The following is a 21,216-nucleotide window of genomic DNA, read 5'->3' on the forward strand; positions in this document are numbered from 1 at the left end:
CTCTCTTTCGGCTCCTCGCTACTTTACCCTCTCGGAGAGATTGCTTCAGCTTTGATCAAATGACCAAATGACTGACACTTTCTTTTCTGGATGTCACTTTTTCCAAATTCTTTTCATTCTATTTCAAGAACTTTGTTGTCTTCTGCTCTGTACAAGGAATTTTTAGCATACACCTTAACATCCATATTTCAAAGGCCATGTTCTTCCACAGATTTTATTGTCCAGGTTTTTGAAGCGGATGGAAAGTGGATAGAATGGAGTTTTTTTTTCCTTGTTACAAACTTGAGCTTTGTTGTTCACACATCCTTCACATTCACATCATTCCTTCTGGATATTTCAACTCTTGTTCTGAGTTCTGCATCACATCGTCCATCTTTTATCTGTTCTAAAGGGACAAACGTACTTATTTGCTCCAGTGTGACACCATCTACTTTAATTTTCCCTCTCGGAACTTTGTCTTATGGACGTTTAGGATAGAAACATGGAAACTAGAAGCAGGAATAGGCCATTCAGCCCTTCGAGCCTGCTCTGCCATTCATTTTGATCATCAAATTCAATATCCTGATCCCCCACTTCTCCCCATATCTCGAGCCCTTTAGCCCCAAGAGCTATATCTAATTTCTTCTTGAAATCAGAATGTTTTGGTCTCAACTACATTCTGTGGGAGTGAATTCCACACATTTCGCCCCCCTCTGGGTGAAGAAATTTCTTCTCACCTCAATTCTTATCCTCAAACTATGACCCCTAGTACCAGGCTTCCCCACTATCAGGAACATTCTTTTTGAATCTACCCTGTCTAACCTGTTAGAATTTTATAAGTTTCTATGGGATCCCCTTTCGCTCTTCTAAACTCCAGTGACTATAATCCTAACCAACATACTCTCTCCTCATGACAGACCTGCCATCCCAGCAATCAGCCTGGTAAACCTTTGCTGGACTCCCTCTATAGCAAGGAGATCCTTCCTCAGATAAGAACACCAAAACCGCACACAATATTCTAGATGTGGCCTCACTAATGCCCTATATAACTGCAACAAAACATCCTGATCCCTATACTCAAATCCTCTCGCTATGAAGGCCAGCATATCATATGCCTTCTTTACTGCCTGCTGTACCTGCTCACTTACTTTCAGCGACTGATGCACGAGGATTTCAAGGTCTTGCTGAGTAACCACCTCTCTCAACTTACACACATTCAAGTCATAATCTGTCTTCCTATTACTGCCACCAAAGTGGATTCCCTCATATTTATAGATCTCCTGTGCTTTCTCCACTCTAAGAAGTCTCACAACACCAGCTTAAAGTCCAACAGGTTTATTTGGTACCACAAGCTTTCAGTGTCACTCCTTCTTCAGGTAAGACTCACTCGAAAAAAAGAATGACACTCCAAAAGCTTGGGTACCAAATAAACGTGTTGGACTTTTACCTGGTGTTGTGAGACTTCTTACTGTGTTTACCCCAGTCCAACACTGGCATCTCCACATCATTCTCCACTCAGCATCTGTTCTTTAGGTTGTAGTTTTTTTTTGCTGGACCTCAGCTTTCAGCCGTCTGTAGAGTTGCTTTCTTACTCTGGGTGGCAATTTCAGGTTCAGAGAAGCCTAATGCCTGTGACCTGGATCTCCTGCTCATTCTCATCGAACTATTCTGGATATTTTTCTGGTTGAGTGGCCAAGCATCTCTTTGCAGGACGCCTTGAGGGCAGACCAGGTGTGGTGGTCACTCTGCATCCCTGGGTCATTGGGAGTTATCAGGTTGGCAGTGAGGTGCTGGCTGAATATTGCTCGTTAACAGGGTCCGTGTGTGCCTCAGTGTTGATTTTCCTGTGGCACGTTTGTTTCCGTCTTTGCTTTGGGGCTGCATGATGTCGATCACAGAGTGGACTTGATGGTGGTCCATTCAGCCGCCATCGGCTCCTGCCATGGCGAGCCTGACACACACACCTTCGTGATCCCTCGCTTAGATAGTGATGTTGTTGCACAAATGCCAGTGCTTGGAGCGAGCCTTTTACATGTCCCTGACAGAACAAGGTGGCGGTTTTGACCAGGCTGCATTCCAGATATTTTGTCAGGACTAGGGTACCATTAGTGTTGGATTTCCCTATGCCCTCCCTACTGACTACACCTCTCCTTAAGATCCTCTTTCCAACCAGTGTAGATTGGGGATCAGAACCAGGAATTACACATCTGTCTAATTTCTCAAGATAAAAATTTCACACTGCCACCATAGCCCGAAATATTACTGCACAGCATACATTCTGAGATGATAATGAATGATGAGCAATTACTGGACCAAACCTGACATACCGTTCATGCTGTAGGCTGGCTTGGTTCACATCACAGCATAAGGAGGACAGTAAATACACTGAAAATACACAGCAGGTCAGTCAGCATTTGGGAAACAGAGTATTTGATGATAGTGTGTCCTCCATCATAAGATTGTGTTTCTTTCCTAGAGCCGACTGACCTGCTTTGTATTTAATTATTTCTAGTTACTTGGATGTCACTCTGCAGACCTTGTGCTGCGAGAGCCTCAAGTCCTCCCCAGCGCTGATTCTGCCTCTTCTTTAAACTGATATCGATGCGGGACGTTGTGAAGGTGTACTGGCACTGCTCTGGATTAATTAGATTCCTGAGGGGAAGACAAGATCAAAACAAGTAATTATAGAAAAGCTTGTCACAGGATCACTGAGTCACCACAGCACTCACTCTCCCTGGTTTTTTCAGTAGCTGATTTGCCACTGTTGCCTTTGGCTAATGTTATATCACCTGATTTTCCATCTCTTGAGTCATTGCAGAGGACGATGGAGGTCAACAGGCTGCTTGATTTGAACTGATTTTCAACAGCAATTGTGTAAAGATAGCAGAACTGGGGTTTAAAAAGCAGCTGGCTGGGAAATAGAGCAAAGGCAATTAGGAAAGTTACAGAACCATTTCCGATACTTCACGAGGCATTGCAATGAGGTGAATGGATAAAATATTCTGCCGTTTTGTTTCACTGCCTCTAGGGATCAGTCAGTATTTATATTTACACTGCTTTTCCTCAGCACTGAGCTATATGAAAACAGCAGATAAATTTGGATTTCACATTGTGCAAGGACGTGGCAGAAGATATTTCAGACAATCGACAGTAGAAAAGGGGGAGCCAATGGTGGTTTGGGGGAACTGATGGGCATTGGCTCAAATTGGAAAGGAGTAAATTTACAACCAATGTCAACAAGTTCTAGCCACAAAGTGATCAACACATAATGGCCTCCTGAGTAAATCCTGGAGGCAAATTCCCTGGAATCAGCAGGGAAAATGCTGTCATCATCAGGAACTGGAGCATGTCCTGCACGTACAGAGGCAGGTTGAATGGCCTTCCTCCTCTGCTCCACTTTGTGTAACAGTGAAATGGACTACATGAGAAAGTAGCATAGGGGTTCCCAAACTGTGAAGGATATGCAATTGGGGTTACGAGCTCCGAGGCGGCAATGGCAGCTGCAGGGCAGAGACTCAAATGTGAGAGTCCTGGGATCAGATGCAAGACCTTGTCAAACATGAGTCTTGATACCAGCTCATGGGTATTGCCCAATTCAAACGAGTTTTGAGGTCTGATTGCTGACACCAGTTGAGCTGGCAAAGCATCTTTTTTGTGTTTGTATCCCTACTGTTTGAACCCCCACCCCCAGCCCTCCCACCCTCAACTTTTACCTTGGGGTCAAACCAATGTGAAGCCTGGGGTCACAGCAAAAACAAAAACAAGTTTGGGAAGCAATGGGCATGTATGTTAGAGGAGAGGAGAACTGCTTTTGTACGTGTATGCTGTGTGTGTGAGGGGGTGGAGTGGGTGACGTTCACTGGAATATAGGAGTTAGGCATTCAGCCCTATATGCCTGCTTCACCAGTCAATGGCTGATCTGACTCGGGTCTCTACTCCTCTATCCTGTCTGTCCCCATAATCATCAATTCCGTCACTAATCAAAAATCTATCCAAATCAGCCACAGTCTTCACCGGCCTTGTACATCATCCATTGTTCCTAATTTAAATCAAACATTAAGTAGAATGAGCCTGTACAAGTCCCATTCTCAGGAAGGAATGCAACAGAATTCTTCCCTTCAGATTCAAAATTCTAATCCAACACCATCAACTACCAATACTCCAAACAGAATGAACATTTTAGTTTTAAATGTTTTTCTTCCAAATACAATTCCCTTGTAGACCTTCCATATACAGGGAGCTTCTCAGAAGACTGAAGATCACTGAGTATGAAGCTGGAGATGATAAAGGAGGTGGCAATGGTCACTGATGGTTGAATGGAGACTGGATCATGGTTGCAAGATACAGAATTTCTACCAAGATACAGGATTTAGCGAGGACTGCAATGAAGGTCTTACAAGCAAAAAATAAGGATATTATGCTCATGGACACGGGCTGGAGAAATGGAAAGTGGACGTCAGTGAGCTCAGGGGCAACAGATGCGTGGGGGAGTTTTTCTGGGTTAGCTTTCTAGAGTAGTTGAATGTTAACTGACAGATCAAGATTCAAGGACAACTGCCAACAGCCAGCATTTAACCTGTAACCATCCAAATCCAAACCCAGCACACAGAATTACAGCAGCTCTTTAAGAACAAACTGTTTCACGACTGTAAATTGGAGGGTGGCACAAGTGGATTCGCACTCTGCTTAATGTCTAGAAGCTGGAATTCAACTCACAGGCAGCCTCTTATAAAGTTTCAATATTACATCACATTGCACTAAATTATAATATTTCAACAATCAGATTGCTTATTCAGACATTAACAGGAAGGCTGGTGCAAGAAATGGAAATATTTGTGCCAAATTTAGAAAGAGCATTGTTTGCAGCTAGTGCTGGACCCGAATTAAGCGCTTGGTAGTGGACAGAATTGTGACCTTTCACTGTGTAACTTCATACAGATACTGAATGGATACTCAGAAACCTCTCCCCTCTGGGCCAAGGACGTAGATCAGGCCAAATATACACAACAAATGTCCCATTATATATCAGTAACTCACTAACAAAAATAAAACATGTTATCTTTTGGAGTTGGGTTCAATTCTGCACCCAAATCACAATGCAATCTGAGTAAGGATCAACTGTTCTGGAGTGCATGATGCTACTGGTTCCACACAATCTTACATCCTAAAGCAGCTGGCTAGTGCTGACTTGTGGAGTGTGCACGTGCATTGTGTGTAGAGGGTGCGGTGGGTGACATTCATAGGGAGTGAGCTGAGACCACAATAATCAAATCTCAGAGCATGCCAAGAAGCACTGCATGGTCATTTAATGGAAGTTCTTGTACCAATGCCGAGTGATTCGCTCCAAGTCCTTTGTGAAATGGTTTATAGATTTTAAAAGTAGGCCCATTCATAACCAGTGAGTAACATGTGGCAAACACAGATTACTGCTGCTCTTACCGAACTTTAACCTGCCATTTGAAGATGGTGTTTGGTCCACAGTCAGGGTGGATGCGCAGAAATGGTTCATGGCTTTAAAACAAAATCAGAACAGTATCCTTGAAGATGCAATCTGCTTCTTAACCAATGACACCGTTACATTATAATGCATCAATATCAACTGCACCTTTACATTATAATGCATCAATACCAGTAGAAGTAGAAAGGTAAAACATGCTTAAAATAATGTTGATGCAGTCTCCCTCAGCAGGATATGCAAGACATTATAAGGGAATACCAGTTTAAATTCAATCCCAATCCAAAAGTCAGACAGCATAATGGTAAAGTGACATTGAAAACCAACTTCAGGATATTTTCCCTGTGGCCGACAAAATTAATTGGACCTTGAAAGCCTGAACTGAACTGCCACTGAGAGTCAATGATGATTAATCTAGGCTTCCTGCTCAGCTGGAACCCCAGGTCAACCGTTGTGAAAGATGGCTGATCTCAAGCAGGAATCATTAATGAGCACGTTTGGGACAGATTCAGCTGCTACACTCAGGGAACCCAGGGGCCTTTCCCTGCTGCTGCAAAAAAGAATAATGAGATCTAGAATTCTGGCACTGTGAGGCCATTGATTCTGTCTTTGATACATTATCTTACTGCTGACAAAGTGTGTGGCCTTAAAGGGAGTCACACCAGCATCCAGCTGGCAAGCTTCACTAAGGCCTCAAAGGAAAATTCTTGAGGTGGTTCAGGAACACTCCACTACATGGTCGCTCGATATGGAAAGAAAGGGGAAAAAGGAGAGAGCTGGAGATCTGCTCATGCTGCCCATCACCAGAAAATGGCTGGAGCCTTGGCCCCACTTCACTGTCCAGTTCCTAGGTTGGCATGCCTTTTGTACCTGGGTCCAGTCTAGAATAAACAAATTTGCTGAGGACAAATGTCCCAGTTCCAGAGGCTTGATACATCTTGGCGCCACAGGGTCAATTACTTCCACCTGAAAGCAAATGGGACATCAGTTTAAAGATTCCACCTCAGGAGTGCAGCACTCCCTCAGATTGCACTGGAGTATCATCTTGGATTGCGTGCTTAAGTCTATCAGGTATCATTTGAACCCACAACCTTCCAACTGAAAGAGGATGAAACCTGAGCCAGAGCAGACACACTAGAGTTTCTGATGAAGACTGCGTTTCTAATTCCCCTGCACGTTCTGTGCTGATGGATAGTAAATATTTCACCCTCTGGTGGAATCCTCTAATCACTGATCTTGGTTCTCACCTAGTTTGAAAAATGAGAGTGAAGTCTTGTTCTCGGAAAAGAACCTTGGACACGTTTTTGCAGATCTCCTTCACGTACACGTGCACTACCATGGAATCCGTTCCCTTCTCATAAGAGTCATATTTAACAAAGCTCAAATTCACATAACTATCTGGAACTGCAAAACATTGAAGGAGAAAAAGGAATTAATATTAATGCAATTTCAAGTTACACACTTGGTTTCAGTACAATACTTTCCTGCTCATCACAGCAGCTGGTGCTGAACATTTCACAACCACGGATTCATTTGGGGAGATAGTGGTGTTGTGGTAATGTTCCTGGACTAGCAATCCACAGACCCAAATTCCACCACATCAGCTACTGGAATTCAAATTGAATTCCTTAATAAAAATCTGGAACTGAAAGCTAGTCTCAGTAATGGTGAAACTATCATTGATCGTTGTAAAAACCCACCTGGTTCACTCATGTTCTTTAGGGAAGGAAATCTGCCATTTCTACTGACCCACATGTCAGTCCAGACCCACTGCAATATGGTTGACTCAGATTCCCTTTGAAACGGTCCAGAGTTGTACCAAATTGGTCTCAACACCAGTGAGCGTACCTTCGCCAGATGGACTGCAACATCTCATTTAAGAAGATGGCTTACCATCAGCTTCTCAAGGGCAACTGGGGATGTGCAAGAATGATGGGCCTTACCAGTGACTGTCACATCCCACAAAATAATGTTTTTAAAAGATCTGAAGTCTAGGGTCACAAACTAAGTTACAAATGAGACTTCTCTGATTCACCTTTAGTTTGACTCTTTTATTCTACTTGCAATTTGAAGTAATCTGGATTTAAGAATTTCCATTCTAACAACCAGCTTTTGAACTTTTATAAGTAGGGGTACCATTCACATGCACACAGGGCAGGGTAGGTGTAGGAAAATGCTTTGCTGAAATGGCGGCGCGGGCTCGTTGGGCTGAAGGGCCTGTTTCCCGTGCTGGGTTGCTCTTTGTTTGTTTTTGTATCACTGCATCACATCGATCTGGGAAATCAGACTCCTGACCTGGTAAAGACCTCTCGGCTTCCAGGACTTGAATCTTTTGCTCTCAATGATAATTCGGGACCCAGCTTTCAAGGTCAGTTTGATCACGGCCTCATTGAATATTCCACTTTGACCATTCCTTTCACCAAAGGTTGCTCTGCATTTGTTGGACATGCTGGAGTCCTGGGGTAATTTCAGCTTCTTCCTGTGATAACTGAATCACGTTTATGGAGCGCATGAGTTGTTGGATTGTCCTTTCCATTCTCAATATTTATCATTTGCCTGCATTAAATTTCATCAGCTTTCTATCCGTTCCCACCATTCGGGCACTGTCTGCAGGAATAAGTATTTTGCATAGTGTTTTTGAAACCAAGTCAATGACATGAGTTGGTACCACATGTCCTTCACCTTGAATAACTCCACAAGCTTGCAATAAGAAACCAGTTCTTGTATGCATATCTGGTACAAGCTCCGGTTCCAATTACTTTCCAAGTGCATAACTTGGAAAATTGACAAGTGTCCAGACTGTTGCCCTTGCATTACATCAGGCCCAGGGGAGACCCTGTGGCAATTCTACAGACTGAAAAATCAGGAGTGTGGTCTGTGTATTGTGACCATGTTGTTGAGGTCAATAGCAGACAGACAGCCTCAACATGCTTTGAGCTAGCTGGAACACTACTGCCTTCAGCTTGGTTTCATGGGGATTAATATCAAATACCTTCCTGCCCTTTTAGGATTGCAACTTTAGAACCCTTTATCTTCCAACATAATTTCCTCATTCATCAGATCTTTTAACATTTAAAGTGCTCCCAGAAGGAAACATTTGACTCAACTGTAGCATTTGCAAAGGTGTGGAACAGCATCCAAATTGAGGAAAATGCCTGGATTATTATTTTAAACAAAAGGACTGGCTCTTTGAAAGAGCTATCCAATTAATCCCAATCCCCTGTTATTTCCCTATTGCTCTGCAAATTTATGCTTTTCAAGTGTCTGTTCAAATCCGCAACACAACCCGTTCAGGCAGCATATCCCGGATCACAGCTTTAGCTAAAAAATATCACTCCCTGTGCTTGTTTTGCTAATTAAGAAATCTGTCTCTTTTGATTACTGACACCTCCTGCCAGTGGAAGCAATGTTTCCTTGTTTACTCCAGCAAAACCCTTCAACTTTAATTAAACCTTTGAGCATAGCTCTAACCAGACACTGATAGCTCTACGTTCACAGTGCGGTCCTGATATATACAGAACAGAATACACGAGACCGTCGTTCAGTTTTGTTCCAATTGAGCACTGGCCTCTGTTCTTTTATTGACACATTCTGATTCTCCTTCCTTTGCCTCTATTAACACTTTTCAGTCCCTAATGATGCCTCTTTGTCCATGACATCCTTATCAGTCTCTCAACTCTGATCTTTCATTGACTTTCCATTTTGCCTCACCCCCCCGCTTCTCCAAAATATATATAATTCATCACATTTCTAACCCTTTTTAGTCCTGTAAGAGGGTCATAGCACTAGAAACATTAACTGTGCTTCTGAAAGTTCTCCTCCATGTCACTCACTATCCTGACTTGGAAATATATCTCCCTTCTTTCACTGTCACGGTGTGGAAATCCTGGCACTCCCTCCCTAACAACACTGAGTGTACCTACACCTCGGGGACTGCAATAGTTCTAGATGGCAGTTTCCAAAGATGCTGCCAGCCCTGCTGAGTTTATCCAACATATTCTGTTTTTATTTCCAATTTCCAGCATCCGCTGTATTTTGCTTTTATCAGAGGCAGTCCCAGGTCTGTGCCAAGATAGCGGATGCCATTCTGAGCATCAGCTGAGGAGATGCAAGAATCAGTGTCCTTGGATACCCTAATATCAGCCATGGTTCCAAACCATGGTCAGCATCCACTCATCTGCTAGGAAGGAATGTATGTTTGAAGTTAGTTAAATGGGAGGATGCGATTTGGCTTTCTTTACAATCGAACAGAATGCTCATCAAGGGTATCAGGAAGAAGTGAACACACTGGCCTCTTTTCTCTAGAAAGTGAAGGCTGAGGCAGTGACTTCTGAGGGCTTTAGAATTATGTACTATTTGATTGAGATGTAGAAAATATATATATTTTTAAACTAATTTACAGGATGTGGGTGTCACTGGCTAGGCCAGCATTTGTTGCCCATTGTTATCAGCCCTTGGGAAGGTGGTGGTGAGCTGCCTTCTTGAACCATTGCAGTCCCCGAGATATAGGTACACCCATACATAAGAACATAAGAAATAGGAGCAGGAGTAGGCCAACTAGCCCTTCGAGCCTGCCCCGCCATTCAATAAGATCATGGCTGATCTGTCGCTGCTCAGTTCCACTTTCCCGCCCTCTCCCCATAACCCTTAATCCCCTCTCTTATCAAAAACCCATCAACCCGCGTCTTAAATATATTTAGCGAGGTAGCCTCCACCACTTCAACGGGCAGAGAATTCCAGAGATTCACCACCCTTTGAGTGAAGAAGTTCCTCCTCAACTCCATTCTAAACCGCCCCCCCCCCTTTATCTTGAGGCTGTGCCCCCTAGTCCTACTATCCTTTGAGCAGGAAGAGTCTCTCCACCTCTATCCTATCCATCCCATTCATCATCTTATACGTCTCAATGAGATCTCCCCTCATTCTTCTAAACTCTAACGAGTACAAGCCTAGTTTATTCAGCCTCTCCTCATAGCTCAACCCCCTCAACTCCGGCATCAGCCTAGTAAACCTCCTCTGCACTCCCTCCAAGGCCAAAATATCCTTGCGTAAGTATGGCGCCCAAAACTGCACACAGTACTCCAGCTGCGGCCTCACCAATGCCCTATACAGCTGCAGCAAGACCTCCCTACTTTTATATTCAATCCCCTTCGCTATGAAGGCCAGCATCCCATTCGCCTTCCTGACCACCTGCTGCACCTGCAAGCTGGGTTTTTGCGACTCATGCACAAGGACCCCGAGGTCCCTCTGCACTGTCGCCTGCTGCAGTTTTTCGCCACGTAAGTAATAGTCCTTCCTACCATTCTTCCTACCAAAATGGACCACCTCACACTTGCCAACATTAAATTCCATTTGCCATTTCCTGGCCCATTCGCCCAGCCTATCTAGATCCTTCTGCAGACTCTCCACACCCTCTGCACAATTTGCCGTTCCCCCAATCTTGGTGTCATCAGCAAATTTCGACACCCTACACTCGGTTCCCTCCTGCAGATCATCTATATAAATGGTAAAAAGCTGAGGCCCCAGCACTGACCCCTGGGGCACTCCACTAGTCACCATCCGCCAATCCGAATAGCACCCGTTGACCCCCACTCTCTGCCTCCTATTTGACAACCAATCCTCTATCCACGCTAACACCCTATCCCCAACTCCATGTCCCTTGACCTTCTGCAATAACCTGTGAGGTTATACTGCTGTTCCAGGATTTCTACCCAGTCCCACTGAAGGAACAGAAATATATTTGCAAGTCAGGATAGTGAGTGACGTGAAGGAGGACTTCCAGCTGGTGGTGTAGCCAGGTATCAGCTGCTCTTACCCTTATAAATGGTAGTGGATTTGTAAGGTGCTACCTAAGGAGCTTTGGTGGGTTCCTGCAGTGCATCTTGAATGGTGCTCATGGCTGCAGAGGCAGAGAATATTTGTGGAGGGGTAGCAATTAAGTGAGTGCTTTGTCCGGGGTTGTCTCGCACTTCTTTACTGTTAATGGAGCAATACTCATGCAGTCAAGAGGATAATGTTCCTCTACACTCCAGACTTGTACGTTGTAGATGGTGGACAGGCATTGGGGAGGTCAGGTGAGTTACTCACCACAGGATTCCTAGCCTTTATCTGCTCTTGTAACTACAGTATTTATATGGCTAGTCCAGTTCAGTTTCTTGTCAATGGTAACTCCCAGGATGTTGATAGTGGAATTCAGCAAAGGTAATGCCACTGAGTGTCAAGGAGAGATTGTTCGATCCTCTCCTGTTGGAGATGGTCGTTGCCACACAAATGCTACTTCCACTCGTCAGTCCAAATCTGGATATTGTCCAATCTTGCTGCGTTTGGAAAAGAACTGCTTTAGTATCTTAGGAGTTGGGAATGGTGCTGAACATTGTGCAGTCACCAGCAAATATTCCCATTTCTGACCTCATGATGGAAGGAAGGGCATTGATGTAGCAGCTGAAGATGTATGAGTGAGAGACTCCTGCAATGATGTCCTGTCCAATCACCACAACCATCTTCCCTTGCGTCAACCAGTGGAGCGTTTTCCCTGATTCCAACTGACTCCAGTTTTACTTGGGCTCCTTGATGTCACACTCAGTCGAATATTGCCTTGATGCCAAGGGCTGTCATTCTCACATTTTTGGAGTTCAGTTCTCTGTCCAAGTTTCAACCAAAGCAGTAAGAAGTCAGGAACTGAGTGACCCTGGTGGAACTTAAATAGAGTCAGAGAACAGGTTATTGCTGAGTAAGCACCGCTTGAGTGCTGTTGATGATCCCTCCCATCACTTGACTAATGATCAAAAGTAGATTGATGGGGCAATAATTGGTCAGGTTGGATTTGTTCTGTTTCTTGTGTATAGGACATACCTGGGCAATTTTCCATTTTGTTGGATAGATGCCAGTGTTGTAGCTGCACTGCAACAGTTTGGCTAGGGGTTCAGCAAGTTCTGGAGCACAAGTCTTCCCTATTATCAGGATTATTATCAGAAGTCGTAGCCTTTGCAGTATCCAGTGTCTTCAGCCATTTCTTGACATTATGTAAAGTAAATTGAATTGACTAAAGACTGACATCTGTGATGCTGGGGACCTCTGGAGGAGGCCGAGATGAATCATCCACTCAGCATTTCTAGTTGAATGCCTCATCTGTTGACTGATAAGCTGGGCTCCATCATTCACTGTTGGATGTGGCAGGACTGCAGAGCTTATATCTGATTCATTGGGTGTAGAATTATTACTCCTGCCTATAACTTGCTGCTAATGCTGTTTCATGCCTATAGTCCTGTGTTGCAGCTTCACCAGATTGGCACCTCATCTTCAGGTATGCTTGGTGTTGCTCCTGACATGCCTTCCTGCACTCTCCATTGTACCAGAGTTGATCCCCTGGCTTTGTAGTAATGGTAGAGTGGGGGACATGCAAGATCACGAGGTTATAGATTGTGATTGCATACAATTCTGATGGCGCCCAATGGATATCCTGTCTGGAGTTGCTGGATATGTTCAAAGTTGGTCCAATTTGGAAAGATGGAAGGTATCCTCAAAGTTCAAGGATTGTGAGATGGTAACTCCTTCTGATACTGACGTGGACAGATAAATCTGCAGCAGACAGGTTGGGAGGATGAATATATTTTTCCCTCTTGTTGGCTCCCTCACTACCAGCCAAAGTCCCAGTCTAGCAGGGATGTCCTTCAGGACCAGCCAGCTGGGTGTGGCAGTACTACAAAGCAACTCTTGTTGATGGGACAATGAAGTCTGCCACCCAGAGTCCATTCTGTGCCCTTGCCAACACCAATGCTTCCTCAAGGGAGGAATACTTGAGGAAGTGAGGATGGTACATGGTAATCAACAGGTTTCCTTGCCCATGTTTGACCTAGTGCCATGAGACTTCAAGGGGTCCAGAGTTGATGTTGGCATGCTAGGCCATTGTAGATGGCACTTAACATAGAACATAGAACATAGAACATTACAGCGCAGAACAGGCCCTTCGGCCCACGATGTTGTGCCGACCAATTAAAAAGCAATGACCCTCTAACCTAAACCAATCCCTTTCCGTCCATAAACCTATCCACGGATCTCTTAAACGCCCCCAAACTAGGCGCATTTACAACTGCAGCAGGCAGGGCATTCCAATCCCTCACCACCCTCTGGGTAAAGAACCTACCCCGACATCCGTCCTATAACTACCACCCCTTAATTTAAAGCTATGCCCCCTCGTGCTAGCTTTCTCCATCCGAGGAAAAAGGCTATCACTGTCCACCCTATCTAAACCTCTAATCATCTTATATGTTTCAATAAGGTCCCCTCTTAGCCGCCTTCTTTCTAACGAAAACAACCTCAAATCCCTCAGTCTCTCCTCATAGGACCTCCCCTCCATACCAGGCAACATTCTGGTAAACCTCCTCTGCACCCTCTCCAATGCCTCCACATCCTTCCTATAACGTGGGGACCAGAACTGCACACAATACTCCAAGTGTGGCCGCATCAGAGTTTTGTACAGTTGCAACATGACGCTGCGGCTCCTAAACTCAATCCCCCTACCAATAAACGCCAAGACACCGTATGCCTTCCTAACAACCTTATCTACTTGATTCCCAACTTTCAGGGATCTATGTACACATACACCTAGATCCCTCTGTTCATCAACACTATTCAGAGTCCTACCGTTAGCCCTATACTCTACACATCTGTTATTCCTGCCAAAGTGAATTACCTCACACTTTTCTGCATTGAACTCCATCCGCCACCTCTCGGCCCAGCTCTGCAACTTGTCCAAGTCTCTCTGTAAACTATGACACCCCTCCTCACTATCTACCACTCCTCCGACTTTGGTGTCATCAGCAAATTTACTAATCCACCAACTATACCCTCATCCAGATCATTTATAAAAATTACAAACAGCAGTGGCCCCAAAACAGATCCCTGAGGCACACCACTTGTAACCGAACTCCATGATGAATACTTACCATCAACCACCACCCTCTGTCTCCTATCCGCTAGCCAATTCCTGATCCAATTAACTAAATCACCCTCAATCCCATACATCTGCATTTTCTGCAGAAGCCTTCCATGGTGAACCTTATCAAACGCCTTACTAAAGTCCATATATATCACGTCAACTGCCCTACCCCCATCCACCTCTTTGGTCACTTTCTCAAAAAACTCAATAAGGTTAGTAAGGCACGACCTACCCTCCACAAAACCATGCTGACTATCTCCAATCAATTCATTACTCTCTAAATAACTATAAATCCTATCCCTAATAATTTTTTCTAAAACTTTGCCCACAACAGAAGTCAGACTCACTGGTCTATAATTCCCGGGGAAGTCTCTGTTCCCCTTCTTAAACAATGGGACAACATTCGCTATCCTCCAATCTTCTGGCACTATACCTGTGACCAACGACGACCTGAAGATCAGAGCCAGAGGCTCCGCAATCGCCTCTCTTGCCTCCCAGAGAATCCTAGGGTAAATGGCCCAGGGGACTTATCTATTTTCAAATCCTCAAGAATATCTAGCACATCCTCCTTATCAACTGCAATACTATCCAGTTTACAACCCTTTTACCCAGTGTTCTCCACAGCTACATTTATGTCTCCCTGCGTGAATACCAAAGAGAAATATTGGTTCAATGCCTCTCCAATCTCTTCCGGTTCCACACATAACTTCCCACTGCTGTCTCTAACTGGCCCTAATCTTGCCCTAACCAATCTTCTGTTCTTAACATATCTATAGAACGCCTTAGGATTCTCCTTAATCCTATCAGCCAAAGTCTTCTCATGTCCTCTTTTAGCCCTTCTTAACTCACTCTTTAACTCCCTCCTAGCCAATCTAAGGCTTTCCAGTGCACTGCCTGAGCCCTCAAGTCTCATCCTGACATAAGCCTCCTTTTTCCTTTTAACCAGCGAATCAACTTTTTTAGTGCACCATGGTTAACAGTCAGCCACATTGCTCTGTGGGTCTTGGAGTCACGTAGGCCAGGCCAGGCAAGGGCGGCAGGATGGCAGGATATTAGGATATTAAAGAACCAATATTATAACAACAATTATAATTAAGACTTTTCATTCCAGATGTTTTACTGAATTTAAACTCCACCATTTGCCAGAGCATTACCCTGGCTCTCTCTCAATGATACCACTGTGGGAGACCACAAAACTGGGGATCATAAATTAAGATAGCATAGATGGATTTAAGAAGCCAGCAACATACATGAGGGATGAGGGAGAAAGGAATTGAAGGATATTTTGATGGGATTTGGTGTAATAGGTTGGGAAGAAGCTCATGTGGAGCATTAAAAGCCAGCAGAGCAGCTGGATTGCACAACTGCTTTTAGAACATAAGAACATAAGAAATAGGAGCAGGAGTAGGCCATCCAGCCCTTCGAGCCTGCCCCGCCATTCAATAAGATCATGGCTGATCTGTCGCTGCTCAGTTCCACTTTCGCGCCCTCTCCCCATAACCCTTAATCCCCTCTCCTATCAAAAACCCATCAACCCGCGTCTTAAAAATATTTAGCGAGGCAGCCTCCACCACTTCAACGGGCAGAGAATTCCAGAGATTCACCACCCTTTGAGTGAAGAAGTTCCTCCTCAACTCCGTTCTAAACCGCCCCCCTTTTATCTTGAGGCTGTGCCCCCTAGTCCTATTGTCTTTTTTGAGCGGGAAGAGTCTTTCCACCTCTATCCTATCCATCCCATTCATCATCTTATACGTCTCAATGAGATCTCCTCTCATTCTTCTAAACTCTAACGAGTACAAGCCCAGTTTATTCAGCCTCTCCTCATAGCTCAACCCCCTCAACTCCGGTATCAGCCTAGTAAACCTCCTCTGCACTCCCTCCAAGGCCAAAATATCTTTGCGCAGGTGCGGCGCCCAAAAATGCACACAGTACTCCAGTTGCGGCCTCACCAATGCCCTATACAGCTGCAGCAAGACCTCCCTACTTTTATATTCAATCCCCTTCGCTATGAAGGCCAGCATCCCATTCGCCTTCCTGACCACCTGCTGCACCTGCAAGCTGGGTTTTTGCGACTCATGCACAAGGACCCCGAGGTCCCTCTGCACCGTCGCCTGCTGCAGTTTTTCGCCTCGTAAGTAATAGTCCTTCCTACCATTTTTCCTACCAAAGTGGACCACCTCACACTTGCCAACATTAAATTCCATTTGCCATTTCCTGGCCCATTCGCCCAGCCTATTTAGATCCTTCTGCAGACTCTCCACACCCTCCGCACAATTTGCCGTTCCCCCAATCTTGGTGTCATCAGCAAATTTCGACACTCTACACTCGGTTCCCTCCTCCAGATCATCTATATAAATGGTAAAAAGCTGAGGTCCCAGCACCGACCCCTGGGGCACTCCACTAGTCACCATCCGCCAATCCGAATAGCACCCGTTGACCCCCACTCTCTGCCCCCTATTTGACAACCAATCATCTATCCACGCTAACACCCTACCCCCAATTCCATGTCCCTCGACCTTCTGCAATAACCTCTTGTGAGGTACTTTGTCAAACGCTTTCTGAAAATCTAGAAAGACCACATCCACCGGCTCTCCTCTATCCACCGCCCTAGACACATCCTCATAGAACTCCAGTAAATTTGTCAGACACGACTTCCCTTTAATGAAACCGTGCTGCGTCTGCTCTATCAAGCAATTCCCTTCAAGATGCCTCGCAATTTTGTACGTACATTTAGTGTTGTGAACTAACAGTAAAATATGGCAAAAGAAGTGTTTTAAGTCTAGTTTTCTGCAAATAACATTTAAATAATGTGCCTCAATCCATTACCTTCAACCTTTTCCTCAGCAGGATCATCCTTTGTCTGATCAGTCTTTTCCACAGGTGAGCTAGGTTGTGATGTGCTGTCTTCATGGGGTCTACCCACTGGCACTGTTTCTCCAGTTACCTGTTCAACAGGGTCCGCTGGCTTCCCAACAGATCTCCCAACAGAGTTCTCATTCAGAAGAGGGTTTTGAGCCAGAGCTTTCTCCAGTGCTGCGTCAGCATCCTCACGTCCATCTCCAGCAGGTTCCTGAGTCTTACCCTCTGCTGCACTTTCTCTCTGTTCCATGGGAACGCTTACACTTGCTGAAGCCTTTGCCACAGCTTTACTGAGTAACCCAGCTGTTACAGCATTGATATCCTGGTTCTTGGGCAGCAGTTCCTCTTTCTCTGTCACTTCCATCTTTTGGAAAGAAAATAAAAGCATTAGTGCCAAAGGCAATTTAATTGGAACTTCACACACCATTATAGGTTGGTGCTTCATGAGATCAGTCCAGATGAAGAAATGCTGACCCATCTGATCTCTTACTTCTTGAGCATCAATCTTTCACAGCAACATTTTCCTTTCGTATCGGAAAACATCACACAGCACTACAAAGCAGGCTAGCTGGACAAAAGCTGGGTGCAAATGGAGTCAATTTAGGAGGGGTGATCAAAGAGTCAGAGTAAAGGGGCTTTACAGCCCAAAAAGAGGCTCATCGTGTCTGCACCAGCCATTAAGCACCTATGGATTCTAATCCCATTTTCCAGCACTTGGTCCATTGCCTTTACGCTATGGTATTTCAAGGACTCACACATCTAAATGCTTAAAGCTTGTGAGGTTCCTGCCTCTACCACCCTTTCAGGCAGAGTGTTACAGGTTCCCACCACCCGCTGGGTGAAAGCTTCTTTCCTCAAATCTTCTGCCCTTTATCTTATATCAATGTCTCCTGATTATTGACCTTTCTACTAAGGGGAAACGTTTCTTCCTATCCAAATCCTTCAACTGTTTTCCGCCTCAGCCTTCTTTGCTCCAAGGAAAACAACCCCACCCTATTCAGCCTCTCTCCAAAGCTGAAATGCTTCAGCCCCAGACAACATCTTGATGAATCTCCTCTGCACCCACTCCAGTGCAATCACATCCTTCCTACAGCGTGGTGACCAGAACTGTACACAATATCCAGCTGTGTTTTATACAGCTCCAACATAACCTCCCTTATTTTAGATTCAATGTCTCAGCTAATAAAGACAAGTATCCCATATTTGATTTGATTTGTCATGCGTATTAGGATACAGTGAAAAGTATTGCTTCTTATACAATATACAGGCAAAGCATACCATTCATAGAGCACATAGGGAGAAGGAAAAAAGAGGGTACAGAATATAGTGTTACAATCATAGCTAGGGTATAGAGAAAGATCAGTTTAACATGTTAGCTCCTTTCAGAAGTCTGATGGCAGCAGAGAAGATGCTGTTCTTGAGTCGGTTGGTATCTGATCTCAGACTTTTGTATCTTTAGAAGGTGGAAGAGAGAAAGACTGGGACGCATGGGATTGTTGATTATGCTGGCTGCTTTTCCAAGACAGCCGGAAGAGTAGATGAAGTCATGGATGGGAAGCTGGTTTGTGTGACGGCCAGGGCCCTGGACAACTTTAGCATTATCTCCAGGAATCTGAACAGATCGGTGTTTACCACCCAATCTCCTATCTCCTTTATTTATTAGTTGCTCACTGTTTGGACAAGCTGAGTGACAAGTCAACTAACACCTCTAGTCCCTTTCTTCATCTTATTTGGACAGGTCTGCCCTGGCTGAAGAGTTCATGTATCTCCTAATTTTAGCGCCAATAAACAGGCTTTGTGAATTTCATTCATTTCTGATCAGCCTGCCCACAAACTGAGAGAGAGTCTATTGACCCCAGTTCAACTGGTTCCCCTTATGGACCAGTAACAGGAGGTCAGGCATTCAGATTCCATCATAAATTATGACTGTCAATCAATAAAATTGGACTTTCAAATGGAAAAATAACCATGAAATCTGCTGGATTATGAAGAATGCTAGCTGATTCACCAATATCATATCCTATCTGCACCTACACAAAATTCTAGCCCCCACCATGAGGTTGGGATAGTTCCCTCTAAAGTGGCCAACATTGTCAATTCCTAGTTGCCCTGAGATGGTTAAAGAATGTGGCTTCAACAATACTGCCCATGAACAGAATGAGAAGCAGATCGCTGCCTCAATCCATCTTTAACAGATACTCTTCTATATGGTCAAAATATGCCACTAGCTTCAAAGCCAACTGATTGTAAACAGTATCAGCAAAACCTAAGTAGCCTTGAAAAAAAGACATGGTTTCTCTATTGGACCAGTGAGTCAGGTAGAGGCAGGACAGTCACTGGGGAAACCTTCCATTCTGCCTGTATCCTGCTCATTTTTGGTTGCATAAAAAGGAGGAAATTAAATAAAATACCTCATCAGGGAGGAATGAAAACGAGAAAGACAGAATGTTAGTTGAGCTGCTGTGACGCACAATACAACCAGAAGCACAAAGAGACAAAGCAGGAAATAAAAAAGCAAGTTTGTTGTATTGTTACCATGGCTGTGACTATGAAATGCCATGGGGGCAGGTGCTATCTGCTGCAGGCAATGTCATCATTATTCAGCCAATGGCTTCCTCCAACATTGAGCTGTTAGACAAACAATATCCTGCTGCTGTCCCATAAATACAACAAATACTGTCAATCAATGACTAATCGCTTCTCCTTCCAAATACCATCCTACTGACATCAAATTAAAACTATAACACCTCTGATAGAATTTTGCAGACATGTTCTAGCTATTTAGTATATATGTTTCTGACTTGGACAAGGGAAGTGGATGTACTATTGCCAAGTCTGCAGATGCCACAACAGACACCATCTTCCTGGTCCTACACTCACCTCTGGAACACCTGGCTAACACAGAAAATAAAAACTAGAAGCGGGAGTTGGCCATTCGACCCTGCTCTACCATTCATTTTGATCATGGTTGATCAAAGTCCCCGCCGCCCCCCGCCCCCCCCATATCCTTTAGCCTCAAGATGTCGCTGGATTCCGGGGAAGTGCCGGATGATTGGAAAACGGCTAATGTTACGCCGTTGTTTAAGAAGGGTGCCAGGCAAAAGGCGGGGAATTATAGGCCGGTTAGTTTAACGTCTGTGGTGGGTAAAATGTTAGAATCTGTCATTAAGGAGGAAATTGCGAGACATCTTGAAGGGAATTGCTTGATAGAGCAGACGCAGCACGGTTTCATTAAAGGGAAGTCGTGTCTGACAAATTTACTGGAGTTCTATGAGGATGTGTCTAGGGCGGTGGATAGAGGAGAGCCGGTGGATGTGGTCTTTCTAGATTTTCAGAAGGCGTTTGACAAAGTACCTCACAAGAGGTTATTGCAGAAGGTCGAGGGACATGGAGTTGGGGGTAGGGTGTTAGCGTGGATAGAGGATTGGTTGTCAAATAGGAGGCAGAGAGTGGGGGTCAATGGGTGCTATTCGGATTGGCGGATGGTGACTAGTGGAGTGCCCCAGGGGTCGGTGCTGGGGTCTCAGCTTTTTACCATTTATATAGATGATCTGGAGGAGGGAACCGAGTGTAGGGTGTCGAAATTTGCTGATGACACCAAGATTGGTGGAACGGCAAATTGTGCAGAGGGTGTGGAGAGTCTGCAGAAGGATCTAGATAGGCTGGGCGAATGGGCCAGGAAATGGCAAATGGAATTTAATGTTGGCAAGTGTGAGGTGGTCCACTTTGGTAGGAAGAATGGTAGGAAGGACTATTACTTACGTGGCGAAAAACTGCAGCAGGCGACAGTGCAGAGGGACCTCGGGGTCCTTGTGCATGAGTCGCAAAAACCCAGCTTGCAGGTGCAGCAGGTGGTCAGGGAGGCGAATGGGATGCTGGCCTTCATAGCGAAGGGGATTGAATATAAAAGTAGGGAGGTCTTGCTGCAGCTGTATAGGGCATTGGTGAGGCCGCAGCTGGAGTACTGTGTGCAGTTTTGGGCGCCGCA

The 21,216-nt window shown here is 44.8% G+C and overlaps 1 protein-coding gene across 5 annotated transcripts in view; it reads right to left on the reverse strand.

The window, feature by feature from the left end:
- Positions 1-21,216, reverse strand: part of usp19 (ubiquitin specific peptidase 19) — a 134,507-nt gene that overhangs the window by 58,643 nt on the left and 54,648 nt on the right. For all 5 annotated transcript variants that reach the window (XM_080218611.1, XM_080218607.1, XM_080218608.1 and 2 more), the window contains 4 exons: positions 17,196-17,592; positions 6,682-6,838; positions 5,419-5,490; positions 2,516-2,631 (listed from right to left, as the gene is read on the reverse strand). In XM_080218611.1, the coding sequence (XP_080074737.1) occupies positions 2,516-2,631; positions 5,419-5,490; positions 6,682-6,838; positions 17,196-17,592 (742 nt within the window). The remainder of the gene's footprint in view (positions 1-2,515; positions 2,632-5,418; positions 5,491-6,681; positions 6,839-17,195; positions 17,593-21,216) is intronic.

This window comes from Carcharhinus amblyrhynchos, chromosome 3 (assembly GCF_965287045.1).
Source record: "Carcharhinus amblyrhynchos chromosome 3, sCarAmb.v2.hapA, whole genome shotgun sequence".
In the NCBI taxonomy this organism is placed as follows: domain Eukaryota; kingdom Metazoa; phylum Chordata; class Chondrichthyes; order Carcharhiniformes; family Carcharhinidae; genus Carcharhinus; species Carcharhinus amblyrhynchos.